Here is a 27,659-nt window from a genome sequence, read left to right as displayed (position 1 = left end):
ATGGTGGGGTTTAATAAATGAATTGTATTACAAAAATAAAATGAATGAGTTGATGTGATGTTTTTATATTATTTTTAAGCGATTTTTCTCAATACATAAAAGTAGCGATGGTGGTGATTCCGCGAACAATTTTCATTCCCGCTCCCCACGAACGAGAATCGCCTCGCGACAAAAGCTAAGCGCTCAGAAAGCTGCAAATGCTCGCTCACAGAATTCGCGGTGAGAGACTGAGGATCTCGCTTTTCCATGGCTACTAATTCTCAGTTTCCCTCGTTCTTCTCTCTCTCTTCTCCCAATTTTTCTTTCCTGGATCAACTGCAAACGCGGAATCACCACACCAAGCTGCTTCACTGCTTCGGCTTCCATCAGCACCGTCCTTCGAGAAGAGAGTACTCCGTTTGTGCTTGTTCTATCAGGAATTTCAGGTTTTTCTCCCTCCTTTGCGTTTCGTTTCTTCGTCATTTCTGGCCTCGTTTTCCGTGGTATGGGAGGCTAATCTCGAGGTTTCGTATTTAGTTTTGATTTTGTGGTGGAATTTTTTTGATTCAGAGCTAGTAGAAGGACGAAGAGTAATGAGGAACTCTGCAATGACATTCGCGAGTTCATTGAATCGGTCGGACTTCCGAAGGATCACGTACCTTCCACAAAGGACCTATTGCAGCACGGAAGGTTCTTTTTTGTCTGTTCAGTGTTCTCGTTTTCGTGTTAAATGGAGTTGCATGATTTTATGATTCTAATTATAAATTCTGAAACTAGAATGAGAAAAAGATGTGGAGAGGCATATAAGGTTTCTGAACACCTCTTCTCGTGTTTTACCTTAGCATGCTCGAGGTGTAGTGTTCTCTTTTGGAGCACTTTTGATGGTTGTTGATTAAATGCTTGGTTTGAATGAATTCAGGATTGACCTGGCGAATATCGTCAGACGAAGGGGCCACAAACTTATACGAGAGCTTCTTGTTACCAACTCAACCAATACAGTTCAATCTGATTGTGACTTAGAGAACGTTTTCCTGACAGGTTAATACATGATTCTTCAATCCGTCTGTGTTAATAAATCACGACTTCTCGTTCCAATATTTGATAACCTTCTATTTCTCAAAAGGCCAGGATGGCGAGGTGAAAGATGTAGTTGAAGACCTTTCTTCACCAAACAAAGTTCCGGTCTTGGAAAATCTTTCTCCCAGTTCAAATACCAACCACGCTTTTAGTTCCAATGAATATATTTTGGCTCCTACAAGTACAGCCGATTTATCAGTGGTGGAAGAGCTGCCAAATGATCAAATATGCCATGACGAATACAACAAATCTCATAGTGAAAATAATGAGAACATGGAGAAAGTTGAAGATGATACATCCTTGAAAACTGAAGTCACCGTTTCAGTAGATTCTTTTAGTAGTTCAAATATTTGTTCAGATGTTACGAGTAATGACTTCACTGGAGAGCAAACTGAATTTACAAAGAATTTATCAGTGGAAAATCCTGAAAATTCACTGGAATGTCGAATGGAGGTAATAGACAATATGGTTGATGAATCTTCCCAGTCACCCAAAGTCCTTTCTGGTGAGAATTATATGATAAATTCCACTGTTGATGGATATCTCGACATTCATGACCATGATGACAAACCTCTGCTATTGACAACTGGTTCCTCCTCAAAGGAAGAGGCATCGTATTGTTCGAATGAACAGCTAGATAAAGTAGATAACAATGTTGATGACTTCTCCTTATCGCCAGAAATGACTGTCATGGATGACCAATCTAGTGATTTAAATATTGATAAAGGTCTTGAACATGAAGAGTCTAATTACAAGTTGATAAAATATTCAGAGGAGTTATCCCTAGCAGAGAAGGTGGCTAGATTTATTCAAAATGGAGATCTGGAAATGATAGATGGTAAGTTGCATCGACTATTAATTTTAGAGTGTCAACATAAATTTCTATATGGATGCTGTAGATAATTTTCCAACGTCATCTGTAGCATCAATTAGCATTCTGTATGATATGGAGAATCACACAGTTCAACAGCACAGGCTGCATAGTTTTGCATTTAGAACCATTAGAGTTGTATTTTGTATGATTCGGTTTAAAAATCTACATCAATGGTGTTGTGGTCACAACTCACAATAAAACACGGTGCCTTAATGCTTATGTTTGGAATCAATCATACTTGTTGTTATCATCTGATGCAAAATCAGAATATTTTTTATAATTGTTGTCCAAAGTTAGATGCACATTGATAGTCGTGAAGTCTTTGTTATGTTTCTCACTTTAGCCACAAATTCTTATGTACACTGTAATGTGTTAATTTTCTTGAGCTTCGGTTACTTCATATAAATAAGGTTTAGATTTGGTTTATAGAGGATTAGAAAATTACATTATCTATTGAGAAATTTTATGTTCGAGGAAATTTTTCTGTACATCTCACCCTCCGGTTGGTCAGCTTCACTGTGATTCTTGTGATTGACAATGTGTAATTTCTGTAGCAGTGAAAGCTGATGCTTGTAATGTATGTCTTCGTAAAATTTGTGATCTGTATTTCCAGGAATTTGATGTTAGAGATAATTTCATATCTTATTTAAGTATTATGTTGCTGTGCATATTCTTTTCAAGTCCCACTAGTTTCAATGTCTTTGCATAAATAAAAACACTATATCTCAAGTATTATCCTGCTTTTGCCTTATATAATCTGGTGCTTCTGAAAACTTGAAGTTGAGCACGTGACAATGCATTGATGCTCAGATAATTTCGATGCCACATTAAGCGAGATCGGAGCTGGAGAAGGCAATGGATCCCTTACAGCCATCAATGCAGAAGAATCTGAAATAAACTCCCATGTTGAGGCATCCTCAGAAGAAACCACAAATAGAGGTTCTGTGATGGCATCAAATGGGAGTGCATCAGAATTTGAGCATGTTATATCTTCCACAACTGTTGGTCAATTAATTAGGTTAGGAATTCAAACAGCAAGACTGCCATATTCGAAGTCTTTTATGTGATTTTCTGTCGTCTTTGTGGTTGCCCAAATGATTGTTTTTTATAGCAAAAAAATATCCAAGTTTCATCAGACTTGCCATGCCCTCTTTGAAATTTGATCACCTTTCTAAATCCATATCATTTGACACTATTTGTAGGGACGATCAACCTTCAACTGAAGCTTCAAATGATCAAATTGACAAGGTCTTGGGCGCTGAGGTACATACACTTCATCAAGAATGTTACTAAGATATTGCTAGATCCAATCAATTGAATTTCTCTCTCTATGCTACAGATAAAAATAAATGAGAATCAAGTTGACATTGATCGTCTCAAATTTATGTTGGTATGGGTTTATATTTCATCTGCTTCAAATATCTTGTGCTGAAGTTGAAATCTGATGTTTCCCACTCCATGTCTTTTTTATCTTTAGCATCAGAAGGAGCTGGAACTTTCTCAGTTGAAGGAACAGATTGAGAGGGACAAGGTATATCATATATGACTTTTTCTTCATGGTTATTCAGTGTAAAGTTTTCATAATCTGATGCATATGAAATCATTTCTTTTAAATAATTTCTACCAGTAGATAGGGCAATTGGCATTAATCTTTGTTATAAAGGCCTCAATTCTAGTTACCATTCTATTTGTGCACCAAAAAACATTGTAAATGATCTGCATAATGATTAGTTAAGGATTCCATAGGGTTAGAAAATTTAAAAATCTATTGCAAAAATACCCATGCTAGATAAATTTTATATAATTGCTCTCCTCCCAATTGTTAACTTACTTTCACCAGTCTTCCTAATCTGTGTTTATCTCATTTCTGTGTCTAACACACCGGAAGGTAAGATATGTTTTTGTTTCATTTTTTATATCATCGAGTGGTCCGATACTGTCATGGATTTTTTTTAACTTATGGGCTCAGGGTTTCTTGATGTTTAATTTCTTTTATTTGCTTTTAGTTAGTTTACCGATCTGTTTGGTATCCACAGTATTCAAGATTTAAAGAGATTAGTTCATCTAACAGTTCTTGTGGTTTTATCTTGTGCTGATGTTTTTGCATCCGTGCTTGATTTTTCTTTTTAGTTATTACTACTTATTTTTCTGTTTATATGTTTATTCCACTGCCAGCTTGCTTTGTCTGCTTTGCAAAGCAAGGCTGAAGCAGAGATCAGCAAGGCCCAAAAACTCATTTTAGAAAAAGATACGGAGTTAGTTGCTGCTGAAGAGAGTCTTTCTGGATTGGAGGAGGTACGTATCTGGCTTCTTTTCTAGTTGTAATGTTAAAGATCATAAATACCTTAGGATCCTTTAACTCTGCGCATATTACATTTTTCTTCTGTTCTTTTTCCTTCCCTTTTCTCTTTGGTGTCTCGAGCACACAAAATGCTTTTGTAATTATAACCTAGGTCAAACTCCAAGATTTGGAGGCGGTGCTTCATTAGCTGCTGTTACCTTTCCTTGTCTTTTAATACATCTTTTGTTTCTTATCAAAAAGAAAAAAAAAATGATAAAATGTTTATTAGCATGTACCATAGAATGTTCTTTTCACTTGATAGTTGATATGTTGTTGAGAGAGTTAATAGTGAGGAATATCATTACAAATATCAGCACCTTCTGTAAATGCAAGGTAATATCAGCTGAACAAAAAAAAGAACTATGGTTTTGGCTTTCCTTTTTAGGATCCTTATGACTGCTGACTGAAGCTTGATGTCTGATTTATCAGGTTCACATCCATTACGGTGGGGAAGGAGAAATTGTTGAGGTAGCCGGTAGCTTCAATGGTTGGCACCATAGGATTAAGATGGATCCACAACCATCGTTCAATGTCTTGGACTCCATTAATTCAAAGTTCAGTTCTTTTCCATCTTTTAGCTGATTTCCGAAGATGTTCGTGCAAATATGTCATTGCAAGTTAATGACATTATAATTTAGTACACAAGTGATTGGAAAGGATTCTTGTCTTTCGATTGGTTCTAAATTCTTAAGTACTTCAATTAATTAACTCTAATTTTATTTCGACTTTGAAAATGAGAGTCAAAGACTAAAATATAAAGAAAGTAAGAAAGACAAGGATTCTAGAAGTTAGATGTTCAATGTCAATTTCCCTAAAGTCTTGCCAATTAATTTTCTTTTCAGTTCTCTCTTGTTTACAGAGCATAAGTTCTCGATCCTCTAACTAGCTTTCTCGACTGTCGAATTCTGATACCCCAAGGTTCAAATGCTTAGGGTGCCTCGAAATGTTATACCTGCACCTACTTCCTCCTGCTTGGTTGATGGGGTCTAGGTAGATGGGTTTGGGTAGCTTGGTTCACTACAAAAGGATTATTCAGGTGTGGGTGGTATTTCAGTCTGCCTCAAATACTTGACTTCGTTTACCTTTGTTCAACCATTAGGGAAGGTTTAGCTGCCCCCTCTGTTATTTGTCAATACAACCAGGAACAAAGTTGAAACTGTTAGACTTGGATTTTAGTGATAAAGTATTCCTTTGCCTGTTGAGAATATTCTCATCTTCATGTCCCCTTGTTGAACATAGAAGCTGACAATGGTAATGTTTTCCAGGAAACCCAGGCTTTGGTCAACAGTGTTGTGGCTTTATCCTGGAGTTTATGAGGTGTGAAAATCCTTGTGTTTATTACTATTATACCTATCGTTAAGCTGTTAGTCTGATTCTTTTTTTCTTTTAATTTTAAATTTTCTTAGTTAGTCTGTTAATTATATTTTGTTTTGAACGTAATGTTAGGTAACATGTGTCTTGTTTGAGAGGGCTGCGTTTTTTCTTATATGTGCAGCTGCTTCCTTCGTTTTTGCTGTTGAAATCAACACGATGAAATTGCCAGCATCTCTGTTTTGATCATTTAGTTATACCTATTTATGTTGTGGGAGTTCAAAATTTGCCTATTGGCGGCTCAAGAACGTTTAATCTTTTAGATTTTTGCATCTCTCTTATCTCATTTTATTCATGATAGAAAAAGTCTATATTTTGTTTTGTTTTTAAGAGGATGCTTTATTTTCCCTCTTTATATTAATTTCTCATAATATAATCTTTTACTTTCTATACTTTGTATGTATATTAAGTCAGAGTAGTTGGGTTGGATATAAGGGTAAAGACTCTTTTATTCAACTAGGTAACTGGTCAGAGTTGAAAACCTTTTGGTAACCACGTATTTGATAGAGAACCTTACTAATTTTCTCTTTCCAACCTCTTGCAGATAAAATTTGTTGTCGATGGACAATGGAAGATTGATCCTCACAGAGAGTCGGCGATCAAGGGAGCAATAAGTAACAACATCCTCCGGGTTGGCAGATGATACTATGATGGAAAATGACATCAAGTAATTGGCGCCTTAGGTATTTGATTATCTACCTTTTTCAGTTCCTTATAAATTCAATCTGGGTATTATGGCTGGCATACTTTTCTTCACACTCGGCATAAAAGTCATAAACCTTGCAGTGAAAGCTCATTCTTTAGCTGATGGAAATTTTGGATAATCTTTGTTTTAAAGAAGTCCTTTTGATGGGATCACAGGATCCAAAAATCTTCCCCTAGAATCCCTCAATNTTTTTTTTGTGGCCAAAATTTTGTTTTTAAAAAGAAAAAAAATTTGTTCTTCGCATTCATCTTCCTACCAGTGCCCTTTTTACCAGTCAGATAAATTCTTTTAGGACTTCATATATCTTTTACCATGTTTCATATGATTGAATGGCATGTCAACATATTATTTGAAATACAGTATCGAACTCAAGGACACGATTGTATAACCTATAAAACAGATCATGTTCAAGCAAAGTCATAATATACGAAACCTGCTGCATACTGGGACATTAATGAGATAAAAAGCCATGAAGAACTTTGCCCATATAGACTTGCTTCCAGCTGATCTGTAGTGATATTTTCATTACTTTAACCTCAGTTGCAGGCACAAGAACGAACTTCCACAAAGTCGTGCACGGTCGACAGTAACGAGCCTACCTGCTAACACATGGGGCACATGAACCCTGTTTCTTCTGGGGGGCTATTTCTACTTGTCGGACGAATTGAAAGATAAAAGGGTTCACTTGTAATGTAATCATGTATGTGCTTGTGTATAGCAGCTACTTTTTAATACATTGCTTGGTTTGTTATGCCAAATAGGGTAGAATTCAGGGATGTTGCCATCAGTGAGATGGGCATATCAANTATTAAGTCAGAGTAGTTGGGTTGGATATAAGGGTAAAGACTCTTTTATTCAACTAGGTAACTGGTCAGAGTTGAAAACCTTTTGGTAACCACGTATTTGATAGAGAACCTTACTAATTTTCTCTTTCCAACCTCTTGCAGATAAAATTTGTTGTCGATGGACAATGGAAGATTGATCCTCACAGAGAGTCGGCGATCAAGGGAGCAATAAGTAACAACATCCTCCGGGTTGGCAGATGATACTATGATGGAAAATGACATCAAGTAATTGGCGCCTTAGGTATTTGATTATCTACCTTTTTCAGTTCCTTATAAATTCAATCTGGGTATTATGGCTGGCATACTTTTCTTCACACTCGGCATAAAAGTCATAAACCTTGCAGTGAAAGCTCATTCTTTAGCTGATGGAAATTTTGGATAATCTTTGTTTTAAAGAAGTCCTTTTGATGGGATCACAGGATCCAAAAATCTTCCCCTAGAATCCCTCAATTTTTTTTTTATCCTTTTTTCTTTTTTAACGAGAGAAACATTAATTCCTTTTTCCTTAATATGCATTTTCATTAAGTTGACATTTAAGCTACCCGATAACTTTAGGGAGATCCTTTTTTATGGAGCTTCTTTTGATTCCTTACTTTNGCAGGCACAAGAACGAACTTCCACAAAGTCGTGCACGGTCGACAGTAACGAGCCTACCTGCTAACACATGGGGCACATGAACCCTGTTTCTTCTGGGGGGCTATTTCTACTTGTCGGACGAATTGAAAGATAAAAGGGTTCACTTGTAATGTAATCATGTATGTGCTTGTGTATAGCAGCTACTTTTTAATACATTGCTTGGTTTGTTATGCCAAATAGGGTAGAATTCAGGGATGTTGCCATCAGTGAGATGGGCATATCAAGGAATCTACATCTGCAGCAATTTTGAAACACTACCAGAGGCCCAGATTCTCTGATTCCCAATTTTGAAGGTTAGCTTCATTCTTAGTTGTACACATTTACCTTTGTTGTTTAAAAAATTTCATTTCTACCATGGACCTTTAAAACTTTACATAAATTTTTGAACCATTTATTGTTAAAAATAAGCAAGGGAAACTAACATCTATTGAGTTATAAACATGGTAAATGTATATTGAAAAGTAATTGGCCAGTGGTAATCCATAGTTCCCACATTTGCCATTAAATTTATTAAAATCCTTGTATACCATTGTTTCATCCAAAACTCAATTTCTATCATATCTAAAATTGTTTTCTAATTAAATCGATAAGGGATAATTGACACGTGATTTGATATTTACAATATTATCTATGTAAGTTAACGTTGTTGTAAAAAGTAATTTTATTAAAGTTTGTAAATGGTATCAACGATTTCTTTAATTTTTTAATTGAGCATCGTTAACTCTTTATCAATATGTTTTATTAATTTTTCTTCATCATTTTAATATAAACACTCTCTCAAGGGTTAACAAAGAAAATTTTTTAAAACTAAATTTAAATATATTTAAAGATATATATAAACTAAGAGATGAAAATTGAAGTCCCTACTAATAAAATATTGGGTTCACCACCTAGAATGTTGAGCAGTACGAGCGTGTCTCTTTCTGGACCTTTCCCTCCGTTTCTTCTACACTTTTTCAGTCATCTCTCTCTTTCATTCAAAATCCAATCTCCGTTTCTCTGCAGCCATAAGCCACGCTCCAAGCATCGTTATCTCTCTCCATGGCTACGCTAACTGGAGCTTCTTTTTCTTCTTCTTCTTACATGTGCTTGACCAATGTATTACCCCCATTCTCTTCCACTTCATTCCCCATTTTGTTGCCAAATTTTTCCAAGGTCCCTCGCGATTCTTCTTTCTCTTTGGCTTCCCCTGTGACTGGAAGGAGAAAGGTTCGGTTCAATCCCTCTTTTGCTCGGGACCGCGAGTTCGGCGATTTGGTGGAAATGAGGGAGACGACGGAGACGACGGAGACGACGGAGACGCGTTTGTACTCTCTCGCGCCTTTTCCTTTACTGTTCGTCGCTGCTCTTCCTGGAGGTACTTACTCATTTCTGTTGCTCTTCAGTGGTTTGAATCCTTTCGATGTTGTCTTGAAACTGAGTGCTTGGTTGCTGTTTGTAAGTCTTCTTTTGCAGTCGACGTTTACTGTATCTTCCTGATGTTAGAATGATTTGTGTTTTACTTGACCTTAAAAACTGTTGTCGATGTCTTAGTGGTATTACGAAAGGAGAATTTGTTATTGCTCTGAACTTACGAGATTGATTCGAAGAAACTTGTTTTCATGCTCACACTAACTCGAGAAAAATCATGCGAGAGAAAGTGAATTGATCTTCTCGATGAATTCTGTGTTCTTCCAGGCACATTATGCCTGGACTGAAAAGATTGGTAACACAAGTGCTAATCCATTAAAATTTCAATACCTAAGAATGCTGCATCTATATGTCATGAGGTACAGTGTATCAAGGAATTTATGCAGTTCAGGTCAATCTTGTTTACACTTTTTAGGCTAACGAATGTTCGTACAATTGAATCCTGTGTCTGCGATGAAGAATTTTATGCACATTCATGAGGAAGCTAGCATGATATTTCAATTTTGGACTAAAATTAATTTTCAATAGATTCACTTTTCCCAATACTGTTAATCTCCATTTGTTGGCCCCTTCGAGAGTTGATAGTCTAGGTTTCCCTGCTGGCGGTTTCAAAGTAAAGAAAGCAAGATTCAATTCCATTTGGTGGACTAGTTTCATTCTGACTGAGACGTCAGATACTCTGTTGGATGCAAATTATAAGAACAATTGAAAATAAGAAACCAAACCTCTAAGACGTTTGGAATGTGGTTTAGATTTTCTAGTAGCCAACAGTTGACCCCTTTTTGGTTTTCGCTCACTGAAGAGTTTTTTTTTTTTTTTTTTTTTGGTAAAAAGAAATACGCATGTTCCTTGGCATCTCTTCATAGGACGTCTTGTTCTTCCTCTTGTCTATATGTTCGTGATTTACAAGTGTAGTAAAATGTTTCTTGTCTTAGACATATGCACATGGAAAGCACAAATAGAAAATATTTTTCTTTTCATTTCTTCCTTTTAATTGAGGCGAGACGCAATCTTGGGTCACATCTCATGAACTTGAGTATCTAAATTACAGCGGGAACTGTGAGGTCTCTCTTTGGTCCTTTTGTTGAGCTTGTTAAATCTTGGAATCTTCCTGAATGGTTGGTACATTGGGGTCATCCAGGCAACATGGTAAGTTCTCTTTTGTTTTGCTTCTTGGGTAATAATAGTATAGGTCCAAATTACTGTTACAATGACTTTCTAATTNTAGCATGATATTTCAATTTTGGACTAAAATTAATTTTCAATAGATTCACTTTTCCCAATACTGTTAATCTCCATTTGTTGGCCCCTTCGAGAGTTGATAGTCTAGGTTTCCCTGCTGGCGGTTTCAAAGTAAAGAAAGCAAGATTCAATTCCATTTGGTGGACTAGTTTCATTCTGACTGAGACGTCAGATACTCTGTTGGATGCAAATTATAAGAACAATTGAAAATAAGAAACCAAACCTCTAAGACGTTTGGAATGTGGTTTAGATTTTCTAGTAGCCAACAGTTGACCCCTTTTTGGTTTTCGCTCACTGAAGAGTTTTTTTTTTTTTTTTTTTTTGGTAAAAAGAAATACGCATGTTCCTTGGCATCTCTTCATAGGACGTCTTGTTCTTCCTCTTGTCTATATGTTCGTGATTTACAAGTGTAGTAAAATGTTTCTTGTCTTAGACATATGCACATGGAAAGCACAAATAGAAAATATTTTTCTTTTCATTTCTTCCTTTTAATTGAGGCGAGACGCAATCTTGGGTCACATCTCATGAACTTGAGTATCTAAATTACAGCGGGAACTGTGAGGTCTCTCTTTGGTCCTTTTGTTGAGCTTGTTAAATCTTGGAATCTTCCTGAATGGTTGGTACATTGGGGTCATCCAGGCAACATGGTAAGTTCTCTTTTGTTTTGCTTCTTGGGTAATAATAGTATAGGTCCAAATTACTGTTACAATGACTTTCTAATTTGAGTTGTGTCCTGATTAGGCTGTTGTGCTCTTCGCCATGGGTGGCTATGGAACATATTTAGGTTTCCGAATCCGTTACTCTAACGATGTGGTATGAATTAGCTTCATAACTTTTCTGCAATTGCCGAGGAATTCTGGATTCGCACTTCAATGACATCTATTATTTGAACTGATGCAGGAGGAGAAAGCCAATGCCAAAGACTTGCATCCAAAGCTTCTTGGTGGAATGTTCTTCTTTTTTGCTCTTGGAGCAACAGGTGGAATCACTTCTCTACTTACATCAGACAAACCTATATTTGAGAGGTAGTGATAAACCAATTCCCTTACCCTTTCTCCTCCTGATCAAAAGGACATACGTATAATCTCAATTGTCATAATGTGTCCGAACGCTGAACTACTTTATCAACTTTTAACTCGTGCCATAAGCTGCCATAAGTTGATTATTTCTATGAATAATTTTGGATGGCAGTTGCCTCAATGTCAAACAGTTATTAACAGTTCATATGAAGCACTTCCATGAAGGCTTGTTAACTATTTTATAGACCTACCATAAGTTCCAAGGACCAAAATTTTCAGCTTAGACAAAAGGTAACTGTCAATGCAACGTAACTTATGCTTTCGTCTTGTCTATAGTCCACATGCTGTAACGGGATTCATCGGCCTCGCGCTCTTGACTTTACAATCTCTTCTGCCTTCACTTTTTGAGGTAACGATCAATGCTTAACCTTCTTTTCTCTACTTGTTGTCCTCTTATTGTTATCCTCGTGTGCAGGATAATCCTGGGCTGAGGAATATTCATGGTATTTTGGGTAGTGGAATCATGACACTGTTTCTCATCCATGCTGCACTTGGACTTCAACTTGGCCTCAGTTCCTAAACCATAGCTGCAAGTAAAGCACCACGTTGGTTGTTGTTTTGAGTTTTTCAGTACAATCTCCTTTCGTTGTCGCGCAACCTGCAATCGTTACGTAGGAGGCCTCCATGCAGTCCTTTCAGATTAGGAAAACTTCATATTACTGCCTTTCCTCAGATCGACCAGGCTGCCTTTCTTGTTCACAGTATATTCATTATTCTTCTAAATTTTAATAAATTTATGTTGGGGCCTCTCAATTCTACCTGTTCCTATTCATGCTGTTGGCGCTAGTATATGTCAATCTGTTGGCGTTCATGTGTGTATGAAAGCATAGATGGTTTGAACTTTTAAGATAGTTTGGTTTCTTAGATCCTTTTCGTGGTCATTCGGTTCTGATTTCTTTTCTAGTCATTTGGGGTCGAATAAGCTCGATCATTTTATTTCTCATAAGTTATTGACTTGTTCTAATTCATGAATTTATTAAATACAAATTTAAAAGTTTAGGAATGAATTAAACATTAATAAGAAAAGTAAAGAAATGACCTACCATCCATATAATTCCTGTTTGTCTACCATTCACCAAAATCTTGCAAGTGATGCTATAAGAAATTAGGTTGGCTTATAAATTATTTACTAACTATTTGACCACAAATACATAAACATATTCAATCGGACAAGGGATTTATGTCTTTTTTTTTTAGTGTTGATGTATATGAAGATTTGAATCTCTAATCAGAGTAGAAAATAAATACATGTCAATTATCTCTAATTTTAAGAAAATAAGTACATGTCAATTATCGTTATGTTTACTTTAGCAAACTTAGATAGCTCATGTTATCATCATACCTGCATCTCTATCTTTACTAAAAGTTGGTTGGTTTTTAATTATTTTAGGTAAACTACAAATTTAGTATCAAAATGTTAAGACTTATATCTATTTAATTTTGAACATTAAAAACTACAAATTTAGACTTGGAGCTTTCAATTATTTAATTTTTTTTTAAAATTCATAGATAATAAGGAGATAAAATTCAAATTTATATTTAATAGATAAATTAATTTTTTTTTAAAAAAAAAAATCTCTAATTTATCATCAAACAATTAGAGACAAAGTGGAGCGTCTATTCTTACATGGGATATGAATTGATGGTAGTTGAGAAGAGTGGAACACAAGTGATTAGGCAGTTGAAAGCTTCCCTAAAATTGCGAGGGAAGAGCGATTCTTTCGAATTCGGAATTCGGACTTCCAATCCTTCCATCCTTCTATAAATCTTCATACTTCCTTGTTCTCTCAACTTCCTCCTCTTTAATTCATCCTTTTCAAGCTTCGAATTCCTCAGGACTTTTCTTCAATTCAGGTACAATACAAATTCTCTGTTTTTTTTGTACAAACAATTCCAATCTTCCATTCTTCTTGATTTCTTTACTGACTCTCCTGTTTAAGAACTCCTTCTATATGATTCTTACCTTTTATTACGTATTTGTTCCTACATTTTGATGATTTTTGTACCAAATGTCGATTCGTCTGCTCTTATCGATCCTTTATGAACTAAACTTATTCTGAAGTATCTGCCGATTGATTTGTGGTTGATGTTTCGTAGACCTAGTTTTTGAAATCGTTGCATTTGTTTTTCATCATTTTTGTACCAAATGTCGATTCGTCTGCTCTTATCGATCCTTTATGAACTAAACTTGATCTAATCGGAAGTATCTGCTGATTGATTTGTGGTTTATGTTTTGTAGACCTAGTTTATGAAATCGTTGCATTTTGTTTTTTATTCTGTTTCCGTTCCTTCCAATACAATGCTGATTCGGTTTGGTTCGGAAACCAACTCTTTGACACTATTTGTATCAGTCGATAATGGATACCTTCCTCTTCACTTCTGAGTCTGTCAATGAGGGCCATCCCGACAAGATCTGCGACCAAGTTTCCGATGCTATTCTTGATGCGTGTCTTGAACAAGATCCCGAGAGCAAGGTTGCTTGTGAGACCTGCACCAAAACCAACATGGTCATGGTGTTTGGTGAAATCACAACCAAGGCCAACGTCAACTATGAGAAAATAGTTAGAGATACTTGCAGGGGAATCGGATTCGTCTCGGCCGATGTCGGTCTCGATGCTGACAACTGCAAGGTACTTGTGAATATTGAACAACAAAGCCCTGACATAGCACAAGGTGTCCATGGACACTTGACCAAGAAACCTGAGGAAATTGGAGCTGGCGATCAAGGCCACATGTTTGGTTATGCTACAGATGAAACCCAAGAGCTCATGCCACTCACTCATGTCCTTGCTACCAAACTTGGTGCCAAGCTCACTGAGGTCAGGAAGAACCAAACCTGCCCATGGCTTCGACCTGACGGTAAGACTCAAGTGACCGTTGAGTACAAGAATGACAATGGAGCCATGGTCCCCGTTAGGGTCCATACTGTTCTGATATCCACCCAACATGATGAAACTGTATCAAACGAAAAGATTGCTACTGATCTGAAAGAGCATGTCATAAAACCAGTGATACCTGCTAAGTATCTCGATGACAAGACTATCTTCCATCTCAACCCATCTGGTCGTTTTGTCATTGGAGGACCTCATGGTGATGCAGGGCTAACAGGAAGGAAGATCATCATTGATACCTATGGAGGGTGGGGTGCTCATGGTGGTGGTGCATTCTCAGGGAAGGATCCAACCAAGGTAGACAGAAGTGGTGCCTATATTGTTAGGCAAGCAGCAAAGAGTGTCGTGGCTTCGGGACTTGCTCGTCGCTGTATCGTGCAGGTTTCTTATGCAATAGGAGTAGCAGAACCTCTGTCAGTGTTTGTAGACACCTACAAAACAGGAAAGATCCCTGATAAAGATATCTTAGTCCTCATTAAGGAAAATTTTGACTTTAGGCCTGGAATGATTGCAATCAATCTTGACTTGAAGAGAGGAGGGAAGTTTAGGTACCAGAAGACGGCTGCTTATGGTCATTTTGGCCGTGAGGACACAGATTTCACTTGGGAAACTGTAAAGCTCCTCAAACCAAAAGCCTAATTAGCTCAACTTGATGTCTGCAAGTGATCATCACAACCATTCGTGTGCTTGCAGGAAAAATAAAGAAGCTTTTTTCTTTTTTTTTCTTCTTCTTGTGTTTCTGTAAACTCAAGTGAGAAGCGTGGCTGAGTTCCACCAGCTCTCCGATTAGCTGAGGCAGCCCTGTCCTGAGTTTGTACAACTTGAATTCCTCTATGTTGTTCTCTATTAATTTCATTTGGCATTTTGATTTAGAATTATACCCTTGTTTCATTCTGTGCCTTCTATATTTGGATTTGAAATTCTGGAGGTGATCATGAACAAGTTTAGGCCTTATCATTTAACTTTAGTGTGTATGCCATCCTAAAACTACCTATCTTGCCTTTAGGAGTGCAACCAAAACCTGCCTTGCAGCTGTTCTTCCCCAGCATCAAACATCTCAACGACCCCTTCATCAAACATTTCATCAATATCTCCATAGATGAAAGAACCCTTTGGAAGTTGGAAGAATCCACTAACTTTATGGGGTATAAGGAATCTTACAGTGGTTTTGAAAGAATATGCTCTCTATAATTTTTCATTATCATGTCGGTATACGATGATCTCAACATTTTCCTAATATCCTCTCTATAACTTTTCATCATGTCGGTATTTGATCATGATGATCTCATCATTTTCTTATATCCCTCGGACAATATAATGTAGAAGTTGAATTAGTTGAATCGAAAGGGATTAGAATTTAAAACTGAATTATAATCGGATGGAGTGGGATTACAATTTAAAATAACTCCCTTCAATCACAATCTGTTCCCATAATTTCACGATGTATTTATTTAAAAATTTATTGTGGCCTCTCTATTATTGGAAGGGCTAGTTTCCTTAAATGCCCCTTTCTTTTCTCTCATTTTCAAAACTACGTACATTTGGGAGCATATTGCCATGCTGAAAACTACACATATTTAGAATGTCAATTTGTAGGGACATTTAAATAATTAAACTCTTCTTTTACAAATATCTCCCTGAACTTGCATGCAATATAAATTTGGTATATGACGTTTTTTAAATTATTTTTTTTTAGTTTTAAAATTTAGTTGAGATTTTTAAAATGTCCCTACAATAATAATAATAATAATAATAATAATAATAATAATAATAATAATGAACTTGTTTATTTGAACAATATATATTTAATATAAATTTGGTCTTATGGTTTGGACTTTATTTTCAACTTGGCTCCAAAAATTAAAAAATTTAAGTTAAGAGTTAGACATATATCTATAAGAATACAAATTGCCAAATTGTCAAATTGGAATTTAAGATAACAATATATTTTTTTTTAATTTTAATTTTTATTATTATTATTATTATTATTATTATTTTATGGTAAGAATGCAGACTTAAATCTCTATCCCTGAATGAAGAAATAAGTATGTTTTAATTACTGTTTAACGATGTTTACTTTCACATAGAGAAATGCATTTGACTTCTTAAGTCGAAAACTTGTATCGAGTATATAGTAAAAAAATCTCCATTTAAATTGAAAATAGGGGAAGGGTGAACATTATATTATATTTTTGTATGAAATATTATTGAATTTATCATGATGTTTTACTTATTTTTAATAGAAATTATCCACTAATTTCTTTTAAAAAAATTGTGAAAAACTTGATCCTATCAAAATTTTCAGGTAGAATTTTTATAAAAATAAGTAGAGAATTTCGTGATAAAGATCGCAAGAGAAAGCAAAGACGGGACAAAAATTGAAAGGAAACTGCAACGAAACCACATTAATTAACCCACTTAGAACTTGATTAAAATTATAAGAACCAAATTAGTAATAATTTCATTAAAAACAAGAAGATGTTATAAAAAGAATTTATAAATTATAATTAAAAGTAGAAAAGGACAAGACTCCAAACACAAACCCTAAGTCAAGAGAAGGTGAAAGGAAAAGACAAAGCTATCCTTGTAGGATGTGGGCTCCACTCCTAGTTAGGGTTCATCCACTCAAACGGAGTAGGGTCACTTTNAAAAAAAAAAAAAAAAAAAAAAAAAAAAAAAAAAAAAAAAAAAAAAAAAAAAAAAAAAAAAAAAAAACCACTTTTTCTTCCATTATGGCCCAAAACCTTTTTCATTTACACCAACAACCCCAAATTACAAATATTTTACTCTTTTTCCCCTTTAGGAAAATAAATTAATTATAATGTTTAATAAACGGGGGACGATCATTTATTATGAGTAGGTAATGAGTTACGTGTAAGTGACAATGCAACCGAACTTAAGCTCTTGCATTGGAAGAAATTTATTGTCGNTTTTTTTTTTTTTTTTTTTTTTTTTTTTTTTTTTTTTTTTTTTTTTTATAGGGGTTCTCGTGTGGGTTGAGTTGAGTAGAATTATGACAACTTTTAGATTTAACCAAATTGTTCGAGTTGTAAATTGTTTCAACTTAAACCATCGTTATTAAATAATGAACTCAACTTAATCCAACCATCCAGTTTATACGTATTTTTTTAAAAAAATTAAATGTTTAAGAGTATTAATTAAAAGATATTCTATAAACAAAATATTAATAATTTCTTTAAATATAAGAATATTGTTAAACTTTTTAAATTTTGAAATAAAATGTATTTTTATTACAAGTATTTGTATAACATAAATATAATAATTAATTAAAAACATGCAATATTTATAGACATCACAAACTTTGTCTCTTGAATTTTTAAAAAATTAAAATTAAAAATAAATAAATATTGGACCAATAAGATTCTCATAATGGAGGCTGTTAAATTTGAAATTAGAAAATCATTCATATTTATTATACAAAATAATTAATAATTAATGATGTTGATATGTATAAATAATGTCAAAACTATATATCTAAGACTCTTTGTGAATCACGCCTAAAGGATAATGAAAATATATTGCATAAATTGGACTATACTAATCTTTAATTTAAATAACATAATCATACCTAAACTAACTATATATTTTATTCTTACAAATCTTTGAATTTTTTTTTTTTATGCATGGGTGGTGTTCGATTCTCATAAAATGTGTATTTAAATTCAAAAATATTGATCGGTTCAGCGTGAAAGTGAATATTTCGTTAGGTTATGTATGAATGTTCAAAATTATTCGACTTTAATATGTAGTAGCTCGTGCTATTTTTAGTATATTATTTTAATATCTATATTAGAAAAAACATGTGGCATGACTTATGATCTCGAGCTTTATAAATATCGCTAATATTTGTATAATGTATAAACTACATTAAATTACGAGCGTGTAAGTCCTAAGCTTTTCATACTTTAATATCCTCTTAATTATTTATGTTATTTCATTTGTGGTTTTTTCACTAACCCTAACCGAAATCATAGCCCTGAAAATTCTCTGCAATATGGTCAGCCTCCACAAGCCAATATGAGTCCCTCAATCACATTCTTCACAGACCAATACGAGTCCTTCAATCACATGCTTTCGAAATTGACATTTGATAGCCCCTACATCCAGCCATATGGTCAGTCTCCACACCAATATGAGTTCTTCACCTGCTTCTAACGTTTTTTTTAGAGAGGTCACCCAACATAAAATTGCTCAAAGCAAAAGAATTACCAAAAAGAAATGTGCACATTGTTAGTATGGCTAGACTAAGATTTGAGATTGTAATTTGATATTCGAAAGTTTTAAGAAATTAAAATTATTATTTTCATAATTATAACTGACGGTAAAAAAATGTTTAGAAAATGAAAAAAAAAAAAAAAAAAAAGTTATTAACACGTGTGGTCAAGTCAAATAACGAGTCAAATACGAACGGAGTCTAGATAGACGGCCAGGCGGAAGCAACCATAGTTTTCGTTACTTCCCAAAAAATATTATATTAAAAAAAAATGGAAAGGATGAACCATCATACATACACATCATACATACATGAATGGCACATCATAAATCCACGCTGTCTATAAATATGCATTTTATGCCCTTTTTTCTCTCTTCAAGCAAAGAAAATTTACAGGCTTGACATAACAGATGGGTGAGGTTAGTTACAGAGCCCAGACTCATACGCTTTACGCTTCTTTCCTCTTTTTTTTTTCAATTTCTTGTTCATCAATTGTATGTTTTCGATTCTGAAGGATGAGAGGTTGTTGTTTGTTGCTGTAATTGTGGTGGATTTGAGTTTAATTTTTGGTTTTCGTTTTGATTTCAGAAAGTTGAAGGTGCTAAAAATGACGGAGAGAAGAAGGCCGGCGATGCCGGTCAGAAGAAAGACGACGGTGTAGTCACTGCCGTTTTTAAGATCGATATGCATTGTGACGGTTGTGCTAAGAAAGTGAAACGAGCTGTGAAGCATTTGGATGGTAAATATCCATTGACTTCACGATTATTGAGTTTTTCTTAGGTTTTCGTTTTTTTTCCCCTAATTTTTTTTTGCATCAATCTGTACTGAAGCGATTCTGTTTGTCTCGGTTTTTGTCTGCCTTTTATGATTCGGCGATTCTGTGATCCTTGATTCCTCCAAGAATATTCTGCGATTTTCATATTTTGATTGTCGATTTGATCAAATTTGATTTTGGCTAGGGTTTTCAATCTCTGTTTCGTCTCTGGTTGGTTAATTGATGTAATTTACACTTTGTTTATAGGTGTGAGTGACGTGAAAGCGGACTCTTCATCCAATAAACTCACCGTAACCGGTAAAGTAGATCCTGCCGTAATCAAAGCAAAGCTGGAGCAAAAGACCAAAAAGAAGACTGAAATCGTTTCTCCTCAGCCTAAGAAAGATGGCGGTGGTGATAAGAAGCCCGACGAAAAGGCTGCGACGAAGCCTGACGAAAAGGCTGAGAAGAAGACCGAAGAAAAAGGAGAGAAGAAAGCCGACGAAAAGTCAGATAAGAAGACCGACGAGAAAACCGAGAAGAAGGCCGAAGAAAAGAAGCCTGAAGAAAAGAAGGCCGAAGAAAAAAAAGCAGACGACAAAAAGGCAAAAGAGGTAAAACCAGAAATATTCAACCAATCAGATGGCTGAGAACAGCTAGCTGCCGGCGCGTGTAAGACACACGCGAGTCTCTTCTTTGAGCTCAGCTAGCCTATAATTTATTCCGGAAGTAAATTTTAGAAATAGCTACTAATTTTTGTTCAATTCGTTTCTGGAACAGAGCACTGCGGTTTTGAAGATGCGATTGCACTGCGAAGGTTGCATTCAAAAGATTAGGAAGGCACTCATCAAATCCAAAGGTGAAGAAATATATCTCTCATTCCAAATTCGAAATTCAAAATTGAATTGAAATCAATTGTACAATCGATAATGAAGAGTACTAACTCGACGTCTCTGTAATTTTTCAGGAGTCAATGAGATTACAGTAGACGCTCTGAAGGATCTGATAACAGTGAAAGGCACCATAGAAGGAAAAGATCTCGCAGGCTACCTCAAAGACAAGTTCAAGAGGTCCGTTGAAGTAGTTCCTCCCAAGAAAGATGAACCCGCCGCCGCTCCCGCTGCCGCTGGAGGCGACAAGAAAGAAAAAGAAGCCGGAGGAGGTGGTGGCGACAAGAAAGAAAACGACGGAAAAGCCGCCTCCAGCGGTGGAGACGGTGGTGGCACAAAAATGGAGGTGAGCAAGTTGGAGTACAGCGGTTCATCCTATCCGCCTTCAACATTCTATTACGACGCTCCAGTTCATTCTCAGTACAGTTACGCCATGGAAGCTCAACCAAGCTACCCTCCAGTTCATTCTCAGTACAGTTACGCCATGGAAGCTCAGCCGACCTACTCTCCAGTCCACAGCTTCGCAAATTCCAGCGGCTATTACGCAAATCAAAATTACGCACAACAAGGTTACGCCATTCCGATGTACGATCACTCTCACGCGCCTCAGATGTTCAGCGACGAGAATCCAAATGCTTGTTCTGTCATGTGAATAAACAAACATATCCATTAATGGTCCTAACGTAATACATACGCTGTAATGCCAAGAAGAAGAAAAATTAGATGTTTTTTTTTGTTAATTTTCAGATATGTCGGCCGGCCGGCCGGCGACGGTAGGTCAGCTGCCGGCTAGTTAGTCCAATTCAATTCATTGGGGGAGTTGGTCGTTCTTTTTCTTATTTTATTGTAACTTTTGTTCTGTTAAAAAATATGACGTAATAATAGAGCCTGTTCCGTGTAATTTTGTCTTTAATTATTTTCGCCCACATTTATTATGCAATAATATTTATTGGCTATCATTACCAAATTAATTAAATTCATTTATGAAATATGTCACCCAATCCATAAACTTTCAAAATTATTATAAAATTAAAAATTTATAAAGTTTAAATTTATATTTAATTAATCCATTAATTTTTAAAAAATATTTTTAATAATTTATAAGTTGCAAAATTAGAAGTTTAAATACTTTTAAAATTTTCTCCAACCAAGTATATTGATAATATCTAGAAGCCAGGAATGTCAACGATGCCACACTGATTCCTTTTTCTAAATTTAAAATTCTTTGACGGGATCGAAAATGGTGCTAATTGGACAGTATATATCTGATTAATTAATTAAATTAATTATCATTGGTATTTTTAATAATTAGCAAAAAAAAAAACTCAAGAAAATTTTAATGGTAAATAATATACTCCTTTTTAGGCTAATATTACCATATATATTGTATAAAATGTACCAAAAAAATATTAAATCAGAAAATTTTAAGTCAAACTTCTTATAGAGTTCTTAGAGAGTGGTGCTCCAAAAAAAATGAAATTCATATTATGAAAATAATTAATATATTCTTTTACAACATTTAAAAAATTAATATATTTTACATCAATGATCAATCATATGCTGTCTTTTTTTCTTTTTTCTTTTTCTTTTTTTTTAATTTCATGAAATTACTTTTTGTAGAACATCATGAAGCTTGCCTCTCTATTTTTATTTATTTATTAATGGAATAAAACTCAATAGATAATTTAGGATTGTTTTAATGAATATTCCGTTTCTTAAAAGTTACTTATATAAGATGTTAAACTACTATTTTAATGAACATTTTATTCAGTTTTTTTTTTATTTTTTATTTTTTATTTTATGCAGAAGTCTTGAATTCAGCTTTAGTTTAGTCTTTATCAATAATTCAATAATTCAATAATTTTTTTATTTTATTAAAAATTAAATCAGTAAAATATTTATTTTTATCTAGAAGAGGTATAAAAATAATGCGAATTAATAACGAAATTATAATATATATATATATATATATATATATATAATCAACGACATTTTGCCACAAAAATATATCTAAGGTTGATTACCTCATCCTCCTTTATTATAATTATTATTATTAATAATTGGATTTTTAGGTTTGTATAAATAAGGACAAATATTCTGACGCATGTATATATATCAGCAATTTAAAATAATCAATATTTTAAGATAGATAAACAAGTATATATTGAGTTGATAAACAAAATATTATTTATTTATTTTCAAATATTTACCTTTTAACTTTAATATATATTTTAAAACATATATTCTAAATATTTAAAATTTTCATAGAATTATTAGAGAATAGATGATAAAAAACTATTATAAATAAGATAAATTTATAATAATAGAAATAGGTGGATTCCATGTAAACTTTTAAATTCATTTATTTAATTCTTAGAACTTTAAATCTTATCTAAATTAAGAAATTAATTATTGAATATCTTACCATGTTAATTTAAAATTTATTTAAACAAAAAAAAAATGTAAATTAGGGTAAAAACAATGTACGAGTAAAAAAAATATATTATAATATTTCCGACGGTTTTAGCCAAATCTGGAAGTGGTTTTGGACGGAGGAATTGTCGAAGAAGCAGACAAAATCTCTGCCTAGTCATTCGGGGCCCACTCCACCTAAGACGCCGTTGACCTGTTGTACCATTGGATTTTCCACGCCACTTTTTTTGTTTTTTATTTTAACATTTTGTTTAAATAAATAAAAAATGTAATTTTTTTTTTTATATCAAAATAGATGTCACGAATAAGCTAACACATAAACTATTGAATAAGATTACTATATATTATATGAAACCGACATGGCACACGCACATAATAATTTCCGTATAATACAATATAATAAAAACTATTTAAATTATTAATTCATAATTCCAGCTTGGATAATACTTGGATTATATATATATATATATATATATATATATATATATATATTGGACGGTATATGGATATGGTTATGTAATGTTAAGAAGGTTTATTATATTAGTAAAAAACTATATATTTTATATATACGTATTTAATAAGGTTTATAACGTATTTAACGTTTTTTTAATATTAATTAATTTATTAATATTAACCACTAGTAGATAGTGTTCGTTTTAGTTGGTTATGTATTGTTGTCGGCCTCTCGATTTTAAAACGGGCCTACTAGGAAGAGGTTTCCACACTCTAAGGAATGCTTTATTCTCCTCTCCAACCGATATGAGACCTCGCCATCCACTTCCTTGGAGCCTAGTGTCTTCATTGGCACACCGCCCCGTGTTTTGTTCACGTACCATTTGTAAGAGTCCAAGCGCACTGCTAGCAGATATTGTCTGATTTGGTTAATTACGTATCGTCGTCAACCTTACAGTTTTAAAACGCGTCTACAATGGAGAGGGTCTAGCCCTACTTCGATCAGTGCCTTGCACCTATCCATTTTAGTTAGTTACGTATTGTTGTCAATTTTACCGTTTTAAAAGTATATGTTTGGTAAAAAAAATATTAAACTACAAATTTAATGTATGAGCGTTAATAAGATTTCTAACGTTTTAGCTATTAAATATAAAATTTATAATTTATAAATAATTAATTACTTCTAGATAAATATTAGAGATGGTTTAAAAAATTGAGGGTTTAGAATTTATTATATACAAAATTATTTGAAAGTAATGGAACTAAAATTATAATTTAATATAAAAAAAATATGGGACTAAACAAAGAAATTTATTTAAAATATATATGCTTATTTTATTCTCTATACGTCATTGAAAAATTGTGTTTATTTGGGGTTTTTTTAAGGAAAAAAAAAACTCAGACCGGTCGCCGATTTTTGTAGACTATGGTTCTTCTGGGTTTCGAACGGTCAAATGGCCGAAAAGTCCTTAGAATTTGTAGCCTTAATAAAAGGTCTTTTCAAAATTTGAATAGTCAATTGCCCCAATTTGTCTAAGTTCTTTGTTCAAAACAATTACACTTTTAATTATATCATATAGTCTATAAACCCAAACACTTTCACACTTAATTGTTATGAGCAATGCGATTGAGCTAAAGGTCGAAAAACTACGTTTGTTTGACCATCGGTTCATCACGATCTACAGTGTCTTAAAAGACTCGAGGACGACAGTTTTGCCACTCTTCCTCTTAAATAAGGATTTGAATCAACTCAATGACGATCAGATTACGACACATATTCCTACAAACTTGACATCATTGTTGGGACGGATAAATACCCTAAAAATATAAAGAGATTGCCCAGAATTAAAGGGATGCAACCTAACGTTGTTTTGCCCGATGAGCCCTCGATTGTACATTGTTTTAAGTATCGGTGTATGTTGATACCACTTGCAAACTACAAGTGATAGCGACCTGATCTTATCTGCTTGACTAAATTAGCGAATAAACGATATAAAAAGTCATTGATGATTTATTTTAATTGATATAACTTTAATATCGTCTTACATTACTAAATTATACTTGAGTGGATTGAAGTCTTAGACAATATTTTAGTTCATAGTCATTTAAACTTAAATTAAATGTAATATTCAAATCTTATGTTTAATAACACAAAAAAGTAATATGGTTGTAGTTCCTAATTCAAACCGCACGTGCCTTTGATTTAGGTTTTATTTATTTTTTATTTATTTATTTTTCATTCTATTCTGACCAATGACAGAAATAAATAAGGTATTAAGATAATGTGTATTAAATTAGCCATTTGATAAATTAAAACAAAAATTAAATTATAAATTTAATCGGGATAGTTTGAAAACTTTGCCCTCTAGCCCTTCATAAAATCCAAATCATATATCTATTTTATGAGAATTTTAGGTTACTATACAAATTATTTATGAAATTTAGAAATCATATGAATTAAATTTTAATTTTATAAATTATAGGGACTAAATTTAGAAGACATTAAAATGGAATAATACGTACATGTCGTTTTAGTATTAAAGAAAATAGCATTCGTCTAGCTTGTGACAACCAAGTCGAGCCACAATTTCAAAACCCAAACACTAGGGATATAGGGAACCACACATTTATTGTACCAAGTACTAAAGTATAGATGTCTATATCAACTGAGCGAGAGACGGGTTGTAATTGTGTAGTACTATACGAAAACCTAAACATATATATACCCGATTGAAATATGATATGACTGCATTTCGATACTTGATCCTCTTCTTCAGGGATTCCAAACGAAGAAACCCTAAGTGACCTGAAAACTCCAACTATCTTTCATATACAATTCATATTAGATATGACTAATTACTCATCCTATCTTCTCTATTGACAACCGATCGTTGTCTTAGTAGAGCTTTTTACGAGCACATTTTGGTCTTAGTTTCTTATTAACTCGGGTGCTCAATACACCATATATATCTATGTGTGTGTGGAGAATTGGGCCTATGAGGCCTATTGGGCTATTTGATCCATTTAGAAAAATTGTTCTCATTGGGCCTATTGGGCTATTTGATCCATTTAGAACAATTGTTGTCTCATTGGGCCTATTGGGCTATTTGGTGCAAAATATTCCCAAAATTCTTTTAATTGGAAAAAGGAAGTCCAGTGAGTTCTAGAAATTTGCATAAAAGCCGAAGTTTCCATATTGATAATCCAATTGGGGAAAGCAAAAGAAATAAATGGCATCTTCGGCAGCTTTAGAAGGATCAATCGGTCCACTGATTCGTAATCGCTCTACCAGATTCCTTCCATGTCGGAACCCTCACCATAAATGGAGCTTCATCGATGCTGGTTCTCATTCTCGATTCTCCGTTATCCATTATTCTAGCTTTTCTCCTCTTCATAATTCTCTTCCGCTTCGCTGTCGTCTTCTTCTTTCTCCTCCTCCTCTTCATCTTCTGCTCACATCTCGTTTACCTCATTTTCGATCTCCTGTGACATCAATGGCCTCCACAGTTTCTGATCAGGCTGGTCCGGAGACTCCTCAGTCCAATCAGGCAAAAACGGTGAGTATTGCTTTTGGATTTCTCTGTTGCTTGGCGATTGACGCAGTGTTCGATTTTTGTGGTAATTGGGGCTTTGGCAATTGCAGGTTAGGGTTGTGATTAAGGGTAGGGTTCAGGGAGTGTTCTATCGGGACTGGACGGTGGAGAATGCTAAGGAGTTAGGGTTGAAGGGATGGGTGCGGAATCGTAGGGATGGATCCGTGGAGGCTCTTTTTTCCGGCCGCCCTGAGTCGGTGACGGAAATGGAGCAACGGTGCCGCCGTGGTCCGCCGACGGCGATGGTCACCGGTTTTCAGGTTTTTCCTAGCTCCGATGACCCCGGGCCTGGGTTTGAGCGCTTACGGACCGCGTGATGATCGTGAAGGTGGAACCGGACCGGACATGACGTCGTGTAAGAAATTTATTAGGAAAAATAAAATTTAAATTTAAATACTAGCACAACATTTTTCCGCTTAAAATCAGTACCGGCCTACTTTTTTTGTTCTTATTATTTTGTTAATATAATATATATTAAAAATAAATATGGGAATGTTATTGATAGAAAATCAAACCAAATTTCAAATGTGTACTATCTTTATATCTTGTAAATCAATGATAGATTTAACAGTTATGAGTATACAGACAATTATTTGTAAAAAATAAAAGTTAAATTATATAAATTCATAACTAAATAAAAGTTAATTTATATAAATTCATAACTTTTTATCTATTAATAAACGTTACATTATATAATAAAAGCTAATTATAAACTCTTTTTAATGATGTCTGAAACAGGTAAACAGATACTATATGTCACAATTGCACTTTACGACAATGTCAACGTACGCTCTAACTTCGAGTCACGTTTACGATAAATGTTTTAAAAAATGTGAGTGAAGAAATATATTTGAAAACAATTTAAAAGAATTGAAGAAAATAACGTTATACGACTATAAGCAAATAAAAAAATACCACGACTTAAATAGTATATAAATAGTATATAATTTAGGGTAAGAAGAGACAAAACTCATGGCAGGAGGAAGAGACAACTAGTTATATCCGAACTTTTGGAGCATTTTAACCATAGTCGGTATAAGACATAATTTTGGTGAACTTCATACACCCCCTATTGACACAACATGAAAAAACTCCGTATTGACCCAACATGAAAAAGTAAATATCTATCTAAGATGAAAACATATTTGGAATGGACATGCAACCATGGACAACACGACATGAACAAGTATGACGGGGACATCTGACATGTGGCTATAGATAACATGCCTTGGACAAGCATGAACATGATGCTCTTCACCCCTACCTTTTTACCTTTTGAAACACCCGTCTAAAAAGATGGAAGGAGAATGAATTGTATCGATTTTCACACGTATGACGGGGACATCTGACAT

General features: G+C 34.2%; 5 protein-coding genes and 1 long non-coding RNA gene across 7 annotated transcripts; all 6 read left to right on the top strand.

Annotated features, from left to right (window-relative positions):
- Nucleotides 1-118: 118 nt before the first annotated feature.
- On the top strand, nt 119-7,103 carry LOC111804065 (protein PTST homolog 3, chloroplastic). 2 transcript variants are annotated; one of them, XM_023688749.1, is made up of 13 exons: nt 119-425; nt 550-669; nt 899-1,017; nt 1,103-1,894; nt 2,741-2,948; nt 3,133-3,193; nt 3,270-3,320; nt 3,408-3,461; nt 4,106-4,225; nt 4,701-4,825; nt 5,537-5,588; nt 6,187-6,325; nt 6,889-7,103. In XM_023688749.1, exons 1-12 carry the CDS (start codon nt 247-249, stop codon nt 6,283-6,285), a joined length of 1,980 nt encoding a protein of 659 aa, XP_023544517.1. In that variant the 5' UTR covers nt 119-246; the 3' UTR covers nt 6,286-6,325; nt 6,889-7,103. The 2 variants fall into 2 exon arrangements, with proteins under 2 accessions (XP_023544517.1, XP_023544516.1); XM_023688748.1 differs by having other exon boundaries at nt 1,100-1,894.
- An 85-nt stretch (nt 7,104-7,188) lies between these two features.
- On the top strand, nt 7,189-8,184 carry LOC111804066. Its single transcript, XR_002816458.1, has 2 exons — nt 7,189-7,434; nt 7,795-8,184. It is a non-coding gene; the product is annotated as an uncharacterized LOC111804066 (long non-coding RNA).
- A 542-nt stretch (nt 8,185-8,726) lies between these two features.
- Nucleotides 8,727-12,441, top strand: LOC111803268. The gene is made up of 6 exons (XM_023687597.1): nt 8,727-9,186; nt 10,291-10,388; nt 11,223-11,294; nt 11,382-11,506; nt 11,837-11,909; nt 11,976-12,441. The coding sequence occupies exons 1-6, from the start codon at nt 8,871-8,873 to the stop codon at nt 12,078-12,080; spliced, it is 789 nt and encodes a 262-aa protein (XP_023543365.1). The 5' UTR covers nt 8,727-8,870; the 3' UTR covers nt 12,081-12,441.
- A 767-nt stretch (nt 12,442-13,208) lies between these two features.
- LOC111803274 (S-adenosylmethionine synthase 3) lies at nt 13,209-15,329 on the top strand. The gene is made up of 2 exons (XM_023687603.1): nt 13,209-13,414; nt 13,912-15,329. Exon 2 carries the CDS (start codon nt 13,918-13,920, stop codon nt 15,088-15,090), a length of 1,173 nt encoding a protein of 390 aa, XP_023543371.1. The 5' UTR covers nt 13,209-13,414; nt 13,912-13,917; the 3' UTR covers nt 15,091-15,329.
- Nucleotides 15,330-19,019: 3,690 nt separating this feature from the next.
- Nucleotides 19,020-21,230, top strand: LOC111804511 (heavy metal-associated isoprenylated plant protein 6-like). The gene is made up of 5 exons (XM_023689342.1): nt 19,020-19,104; nt 19,274-19,424; nt 19,707-20,053; nt 20,220-20,298; nt 20,407-21,230. Exons 1-5 carry the CDS (start codon nt 19,096-19,098, stop codon nt 20,979-20,981), a joined length of 1,161 nt encoding a protein of 386 aa, XP_023545110.1. The 5' UTR covers nt 19,020-19,095; the 3' UTR covers nt 20,982-21,230.
- Nucleotides 21,231-25,908: 4,678 nt separating this feature from the next.
- On the top strand, nt 25,909-26,792 carry LOC111803991. Its single transcript, XM_023688621.1, has 2 exons — nt 25,909-26,271; nt 26,358-26,792. Exons 1-2 carry the CDS (start codon nt 25,945-25,947, stop codon nt 26,622-26,624), a joined length of 594 nt encoding a protein of 197 aa, XP_023544389.1. The 5' UTR covers nt 25,909-25,944; the 3' UTR covers nt 26,625-26,792.
- The last annotated feature ends 867 nt before the right edge of the window (nt 26,793-27,659 follow it).

Source organism: Cucurbita pepo, chromosome LG10 (genome assembly GCF_002806865.2).
Source record: "Cucurbita pepo subsp. pepo cultivar mu-cu-16 chromosome LG10, ASM280686v2, whole genome shotgun sequence".
In the NCBI taxonomy this organism is placed as follows: Eukaryota; Viridiplantae; Streptophyta; class Magnoliopsida; order Cucurbitales; family Cucurbitaceae; genus Cucurbita; species Cucurbita pepo.
This window is presented reverse-complemented; position numbering and strand designations above follow the sequence as displayed.

Excerpts from the sequence above, each read along its gene's own strand:
- LOC111804065 (XM_023688748.1), top strand. The coding sequence starts at position 247 with ATGGCTACTAATTCTCAGTTTCCCTCGTTCTTCTCTCTCTCTTCTCCC. Across the intron at positions 2,949-3,132 it reads ACTGTTGGTCAATTAATTAG|GGACGATCAACCTTCAACTG; the intron begins GTTAGGAATTCA and ends CACTATTTGTAG. Across the intron at positions 5,589-6,186 it reads TTTATCCTGGAGTTTATGAG|ATAAAATTTGTTGTCGATGG; the intron begins GTGTGAAAATCC and ends AACCTCTTGCAG.
- LOC111803268 (XM_023687597.1), top strand. The coding sequence starts at position 8,871 with ATGGCTACGCTAACTGGAGCTTCTTTTTCTTCTTCTTCTTACATGTGC. Across the intron at positions 10,389-11,222 it reads GGGGTCATCCAGGCAACATG|GCTGTTGTGCTCTTCGCCAT; the intron begins GTAAGTTCTCTT and ends TGTCCTGATTAG. Across the intron at positions 11,295-11,381 it reads TCCGTTACTCTAACGATGTG|GAGGAGAAAGCCAATGCCAA; the intron begins GTATGAATTAGC and ends GAACTGATGCAG.
- LOC111803274 (XM_023687603.1), top strand. The coding sequence starts at position 13,918 with ATGGATACCTTCCTCTTCACTTCTGAGTCTGTCAATGAGGGCCATCCC.
- LOC111804511 (XM_023689342.1), top strand. Across the intron at positions 19,425-19,706 it reads AGCTGTGAAGCATTTGGATG|GTGTGAGTGACGTGAAAGCG; the intron begins GTAAATATCCAT and ends CTTTGTTTATAG. Across the intron at positions 20,054-20,219 it reads ACGACAAAAAGGCAAAAGAG|AGCACTGCGGTTTTGAAGAT; the intron begins GTAAAACCAGAA and ends TTTCTGGAACAG.
- LOC111803991 (XM_023688621.1), top strand. The coding sequence starts at position 25,945 with ATGGCATCTTCGGCAGCTTTAGAAGGATCAATCGGTCCACTGATTCGT. Across the intron at positions 26,272-26,357 it reads AGTCCAATCAGGCAAAAACG|GTTAGGGTTGTGATTAAGGG; the intron begins GTGAGTATTGCT and ends TGGCAATTGCAG.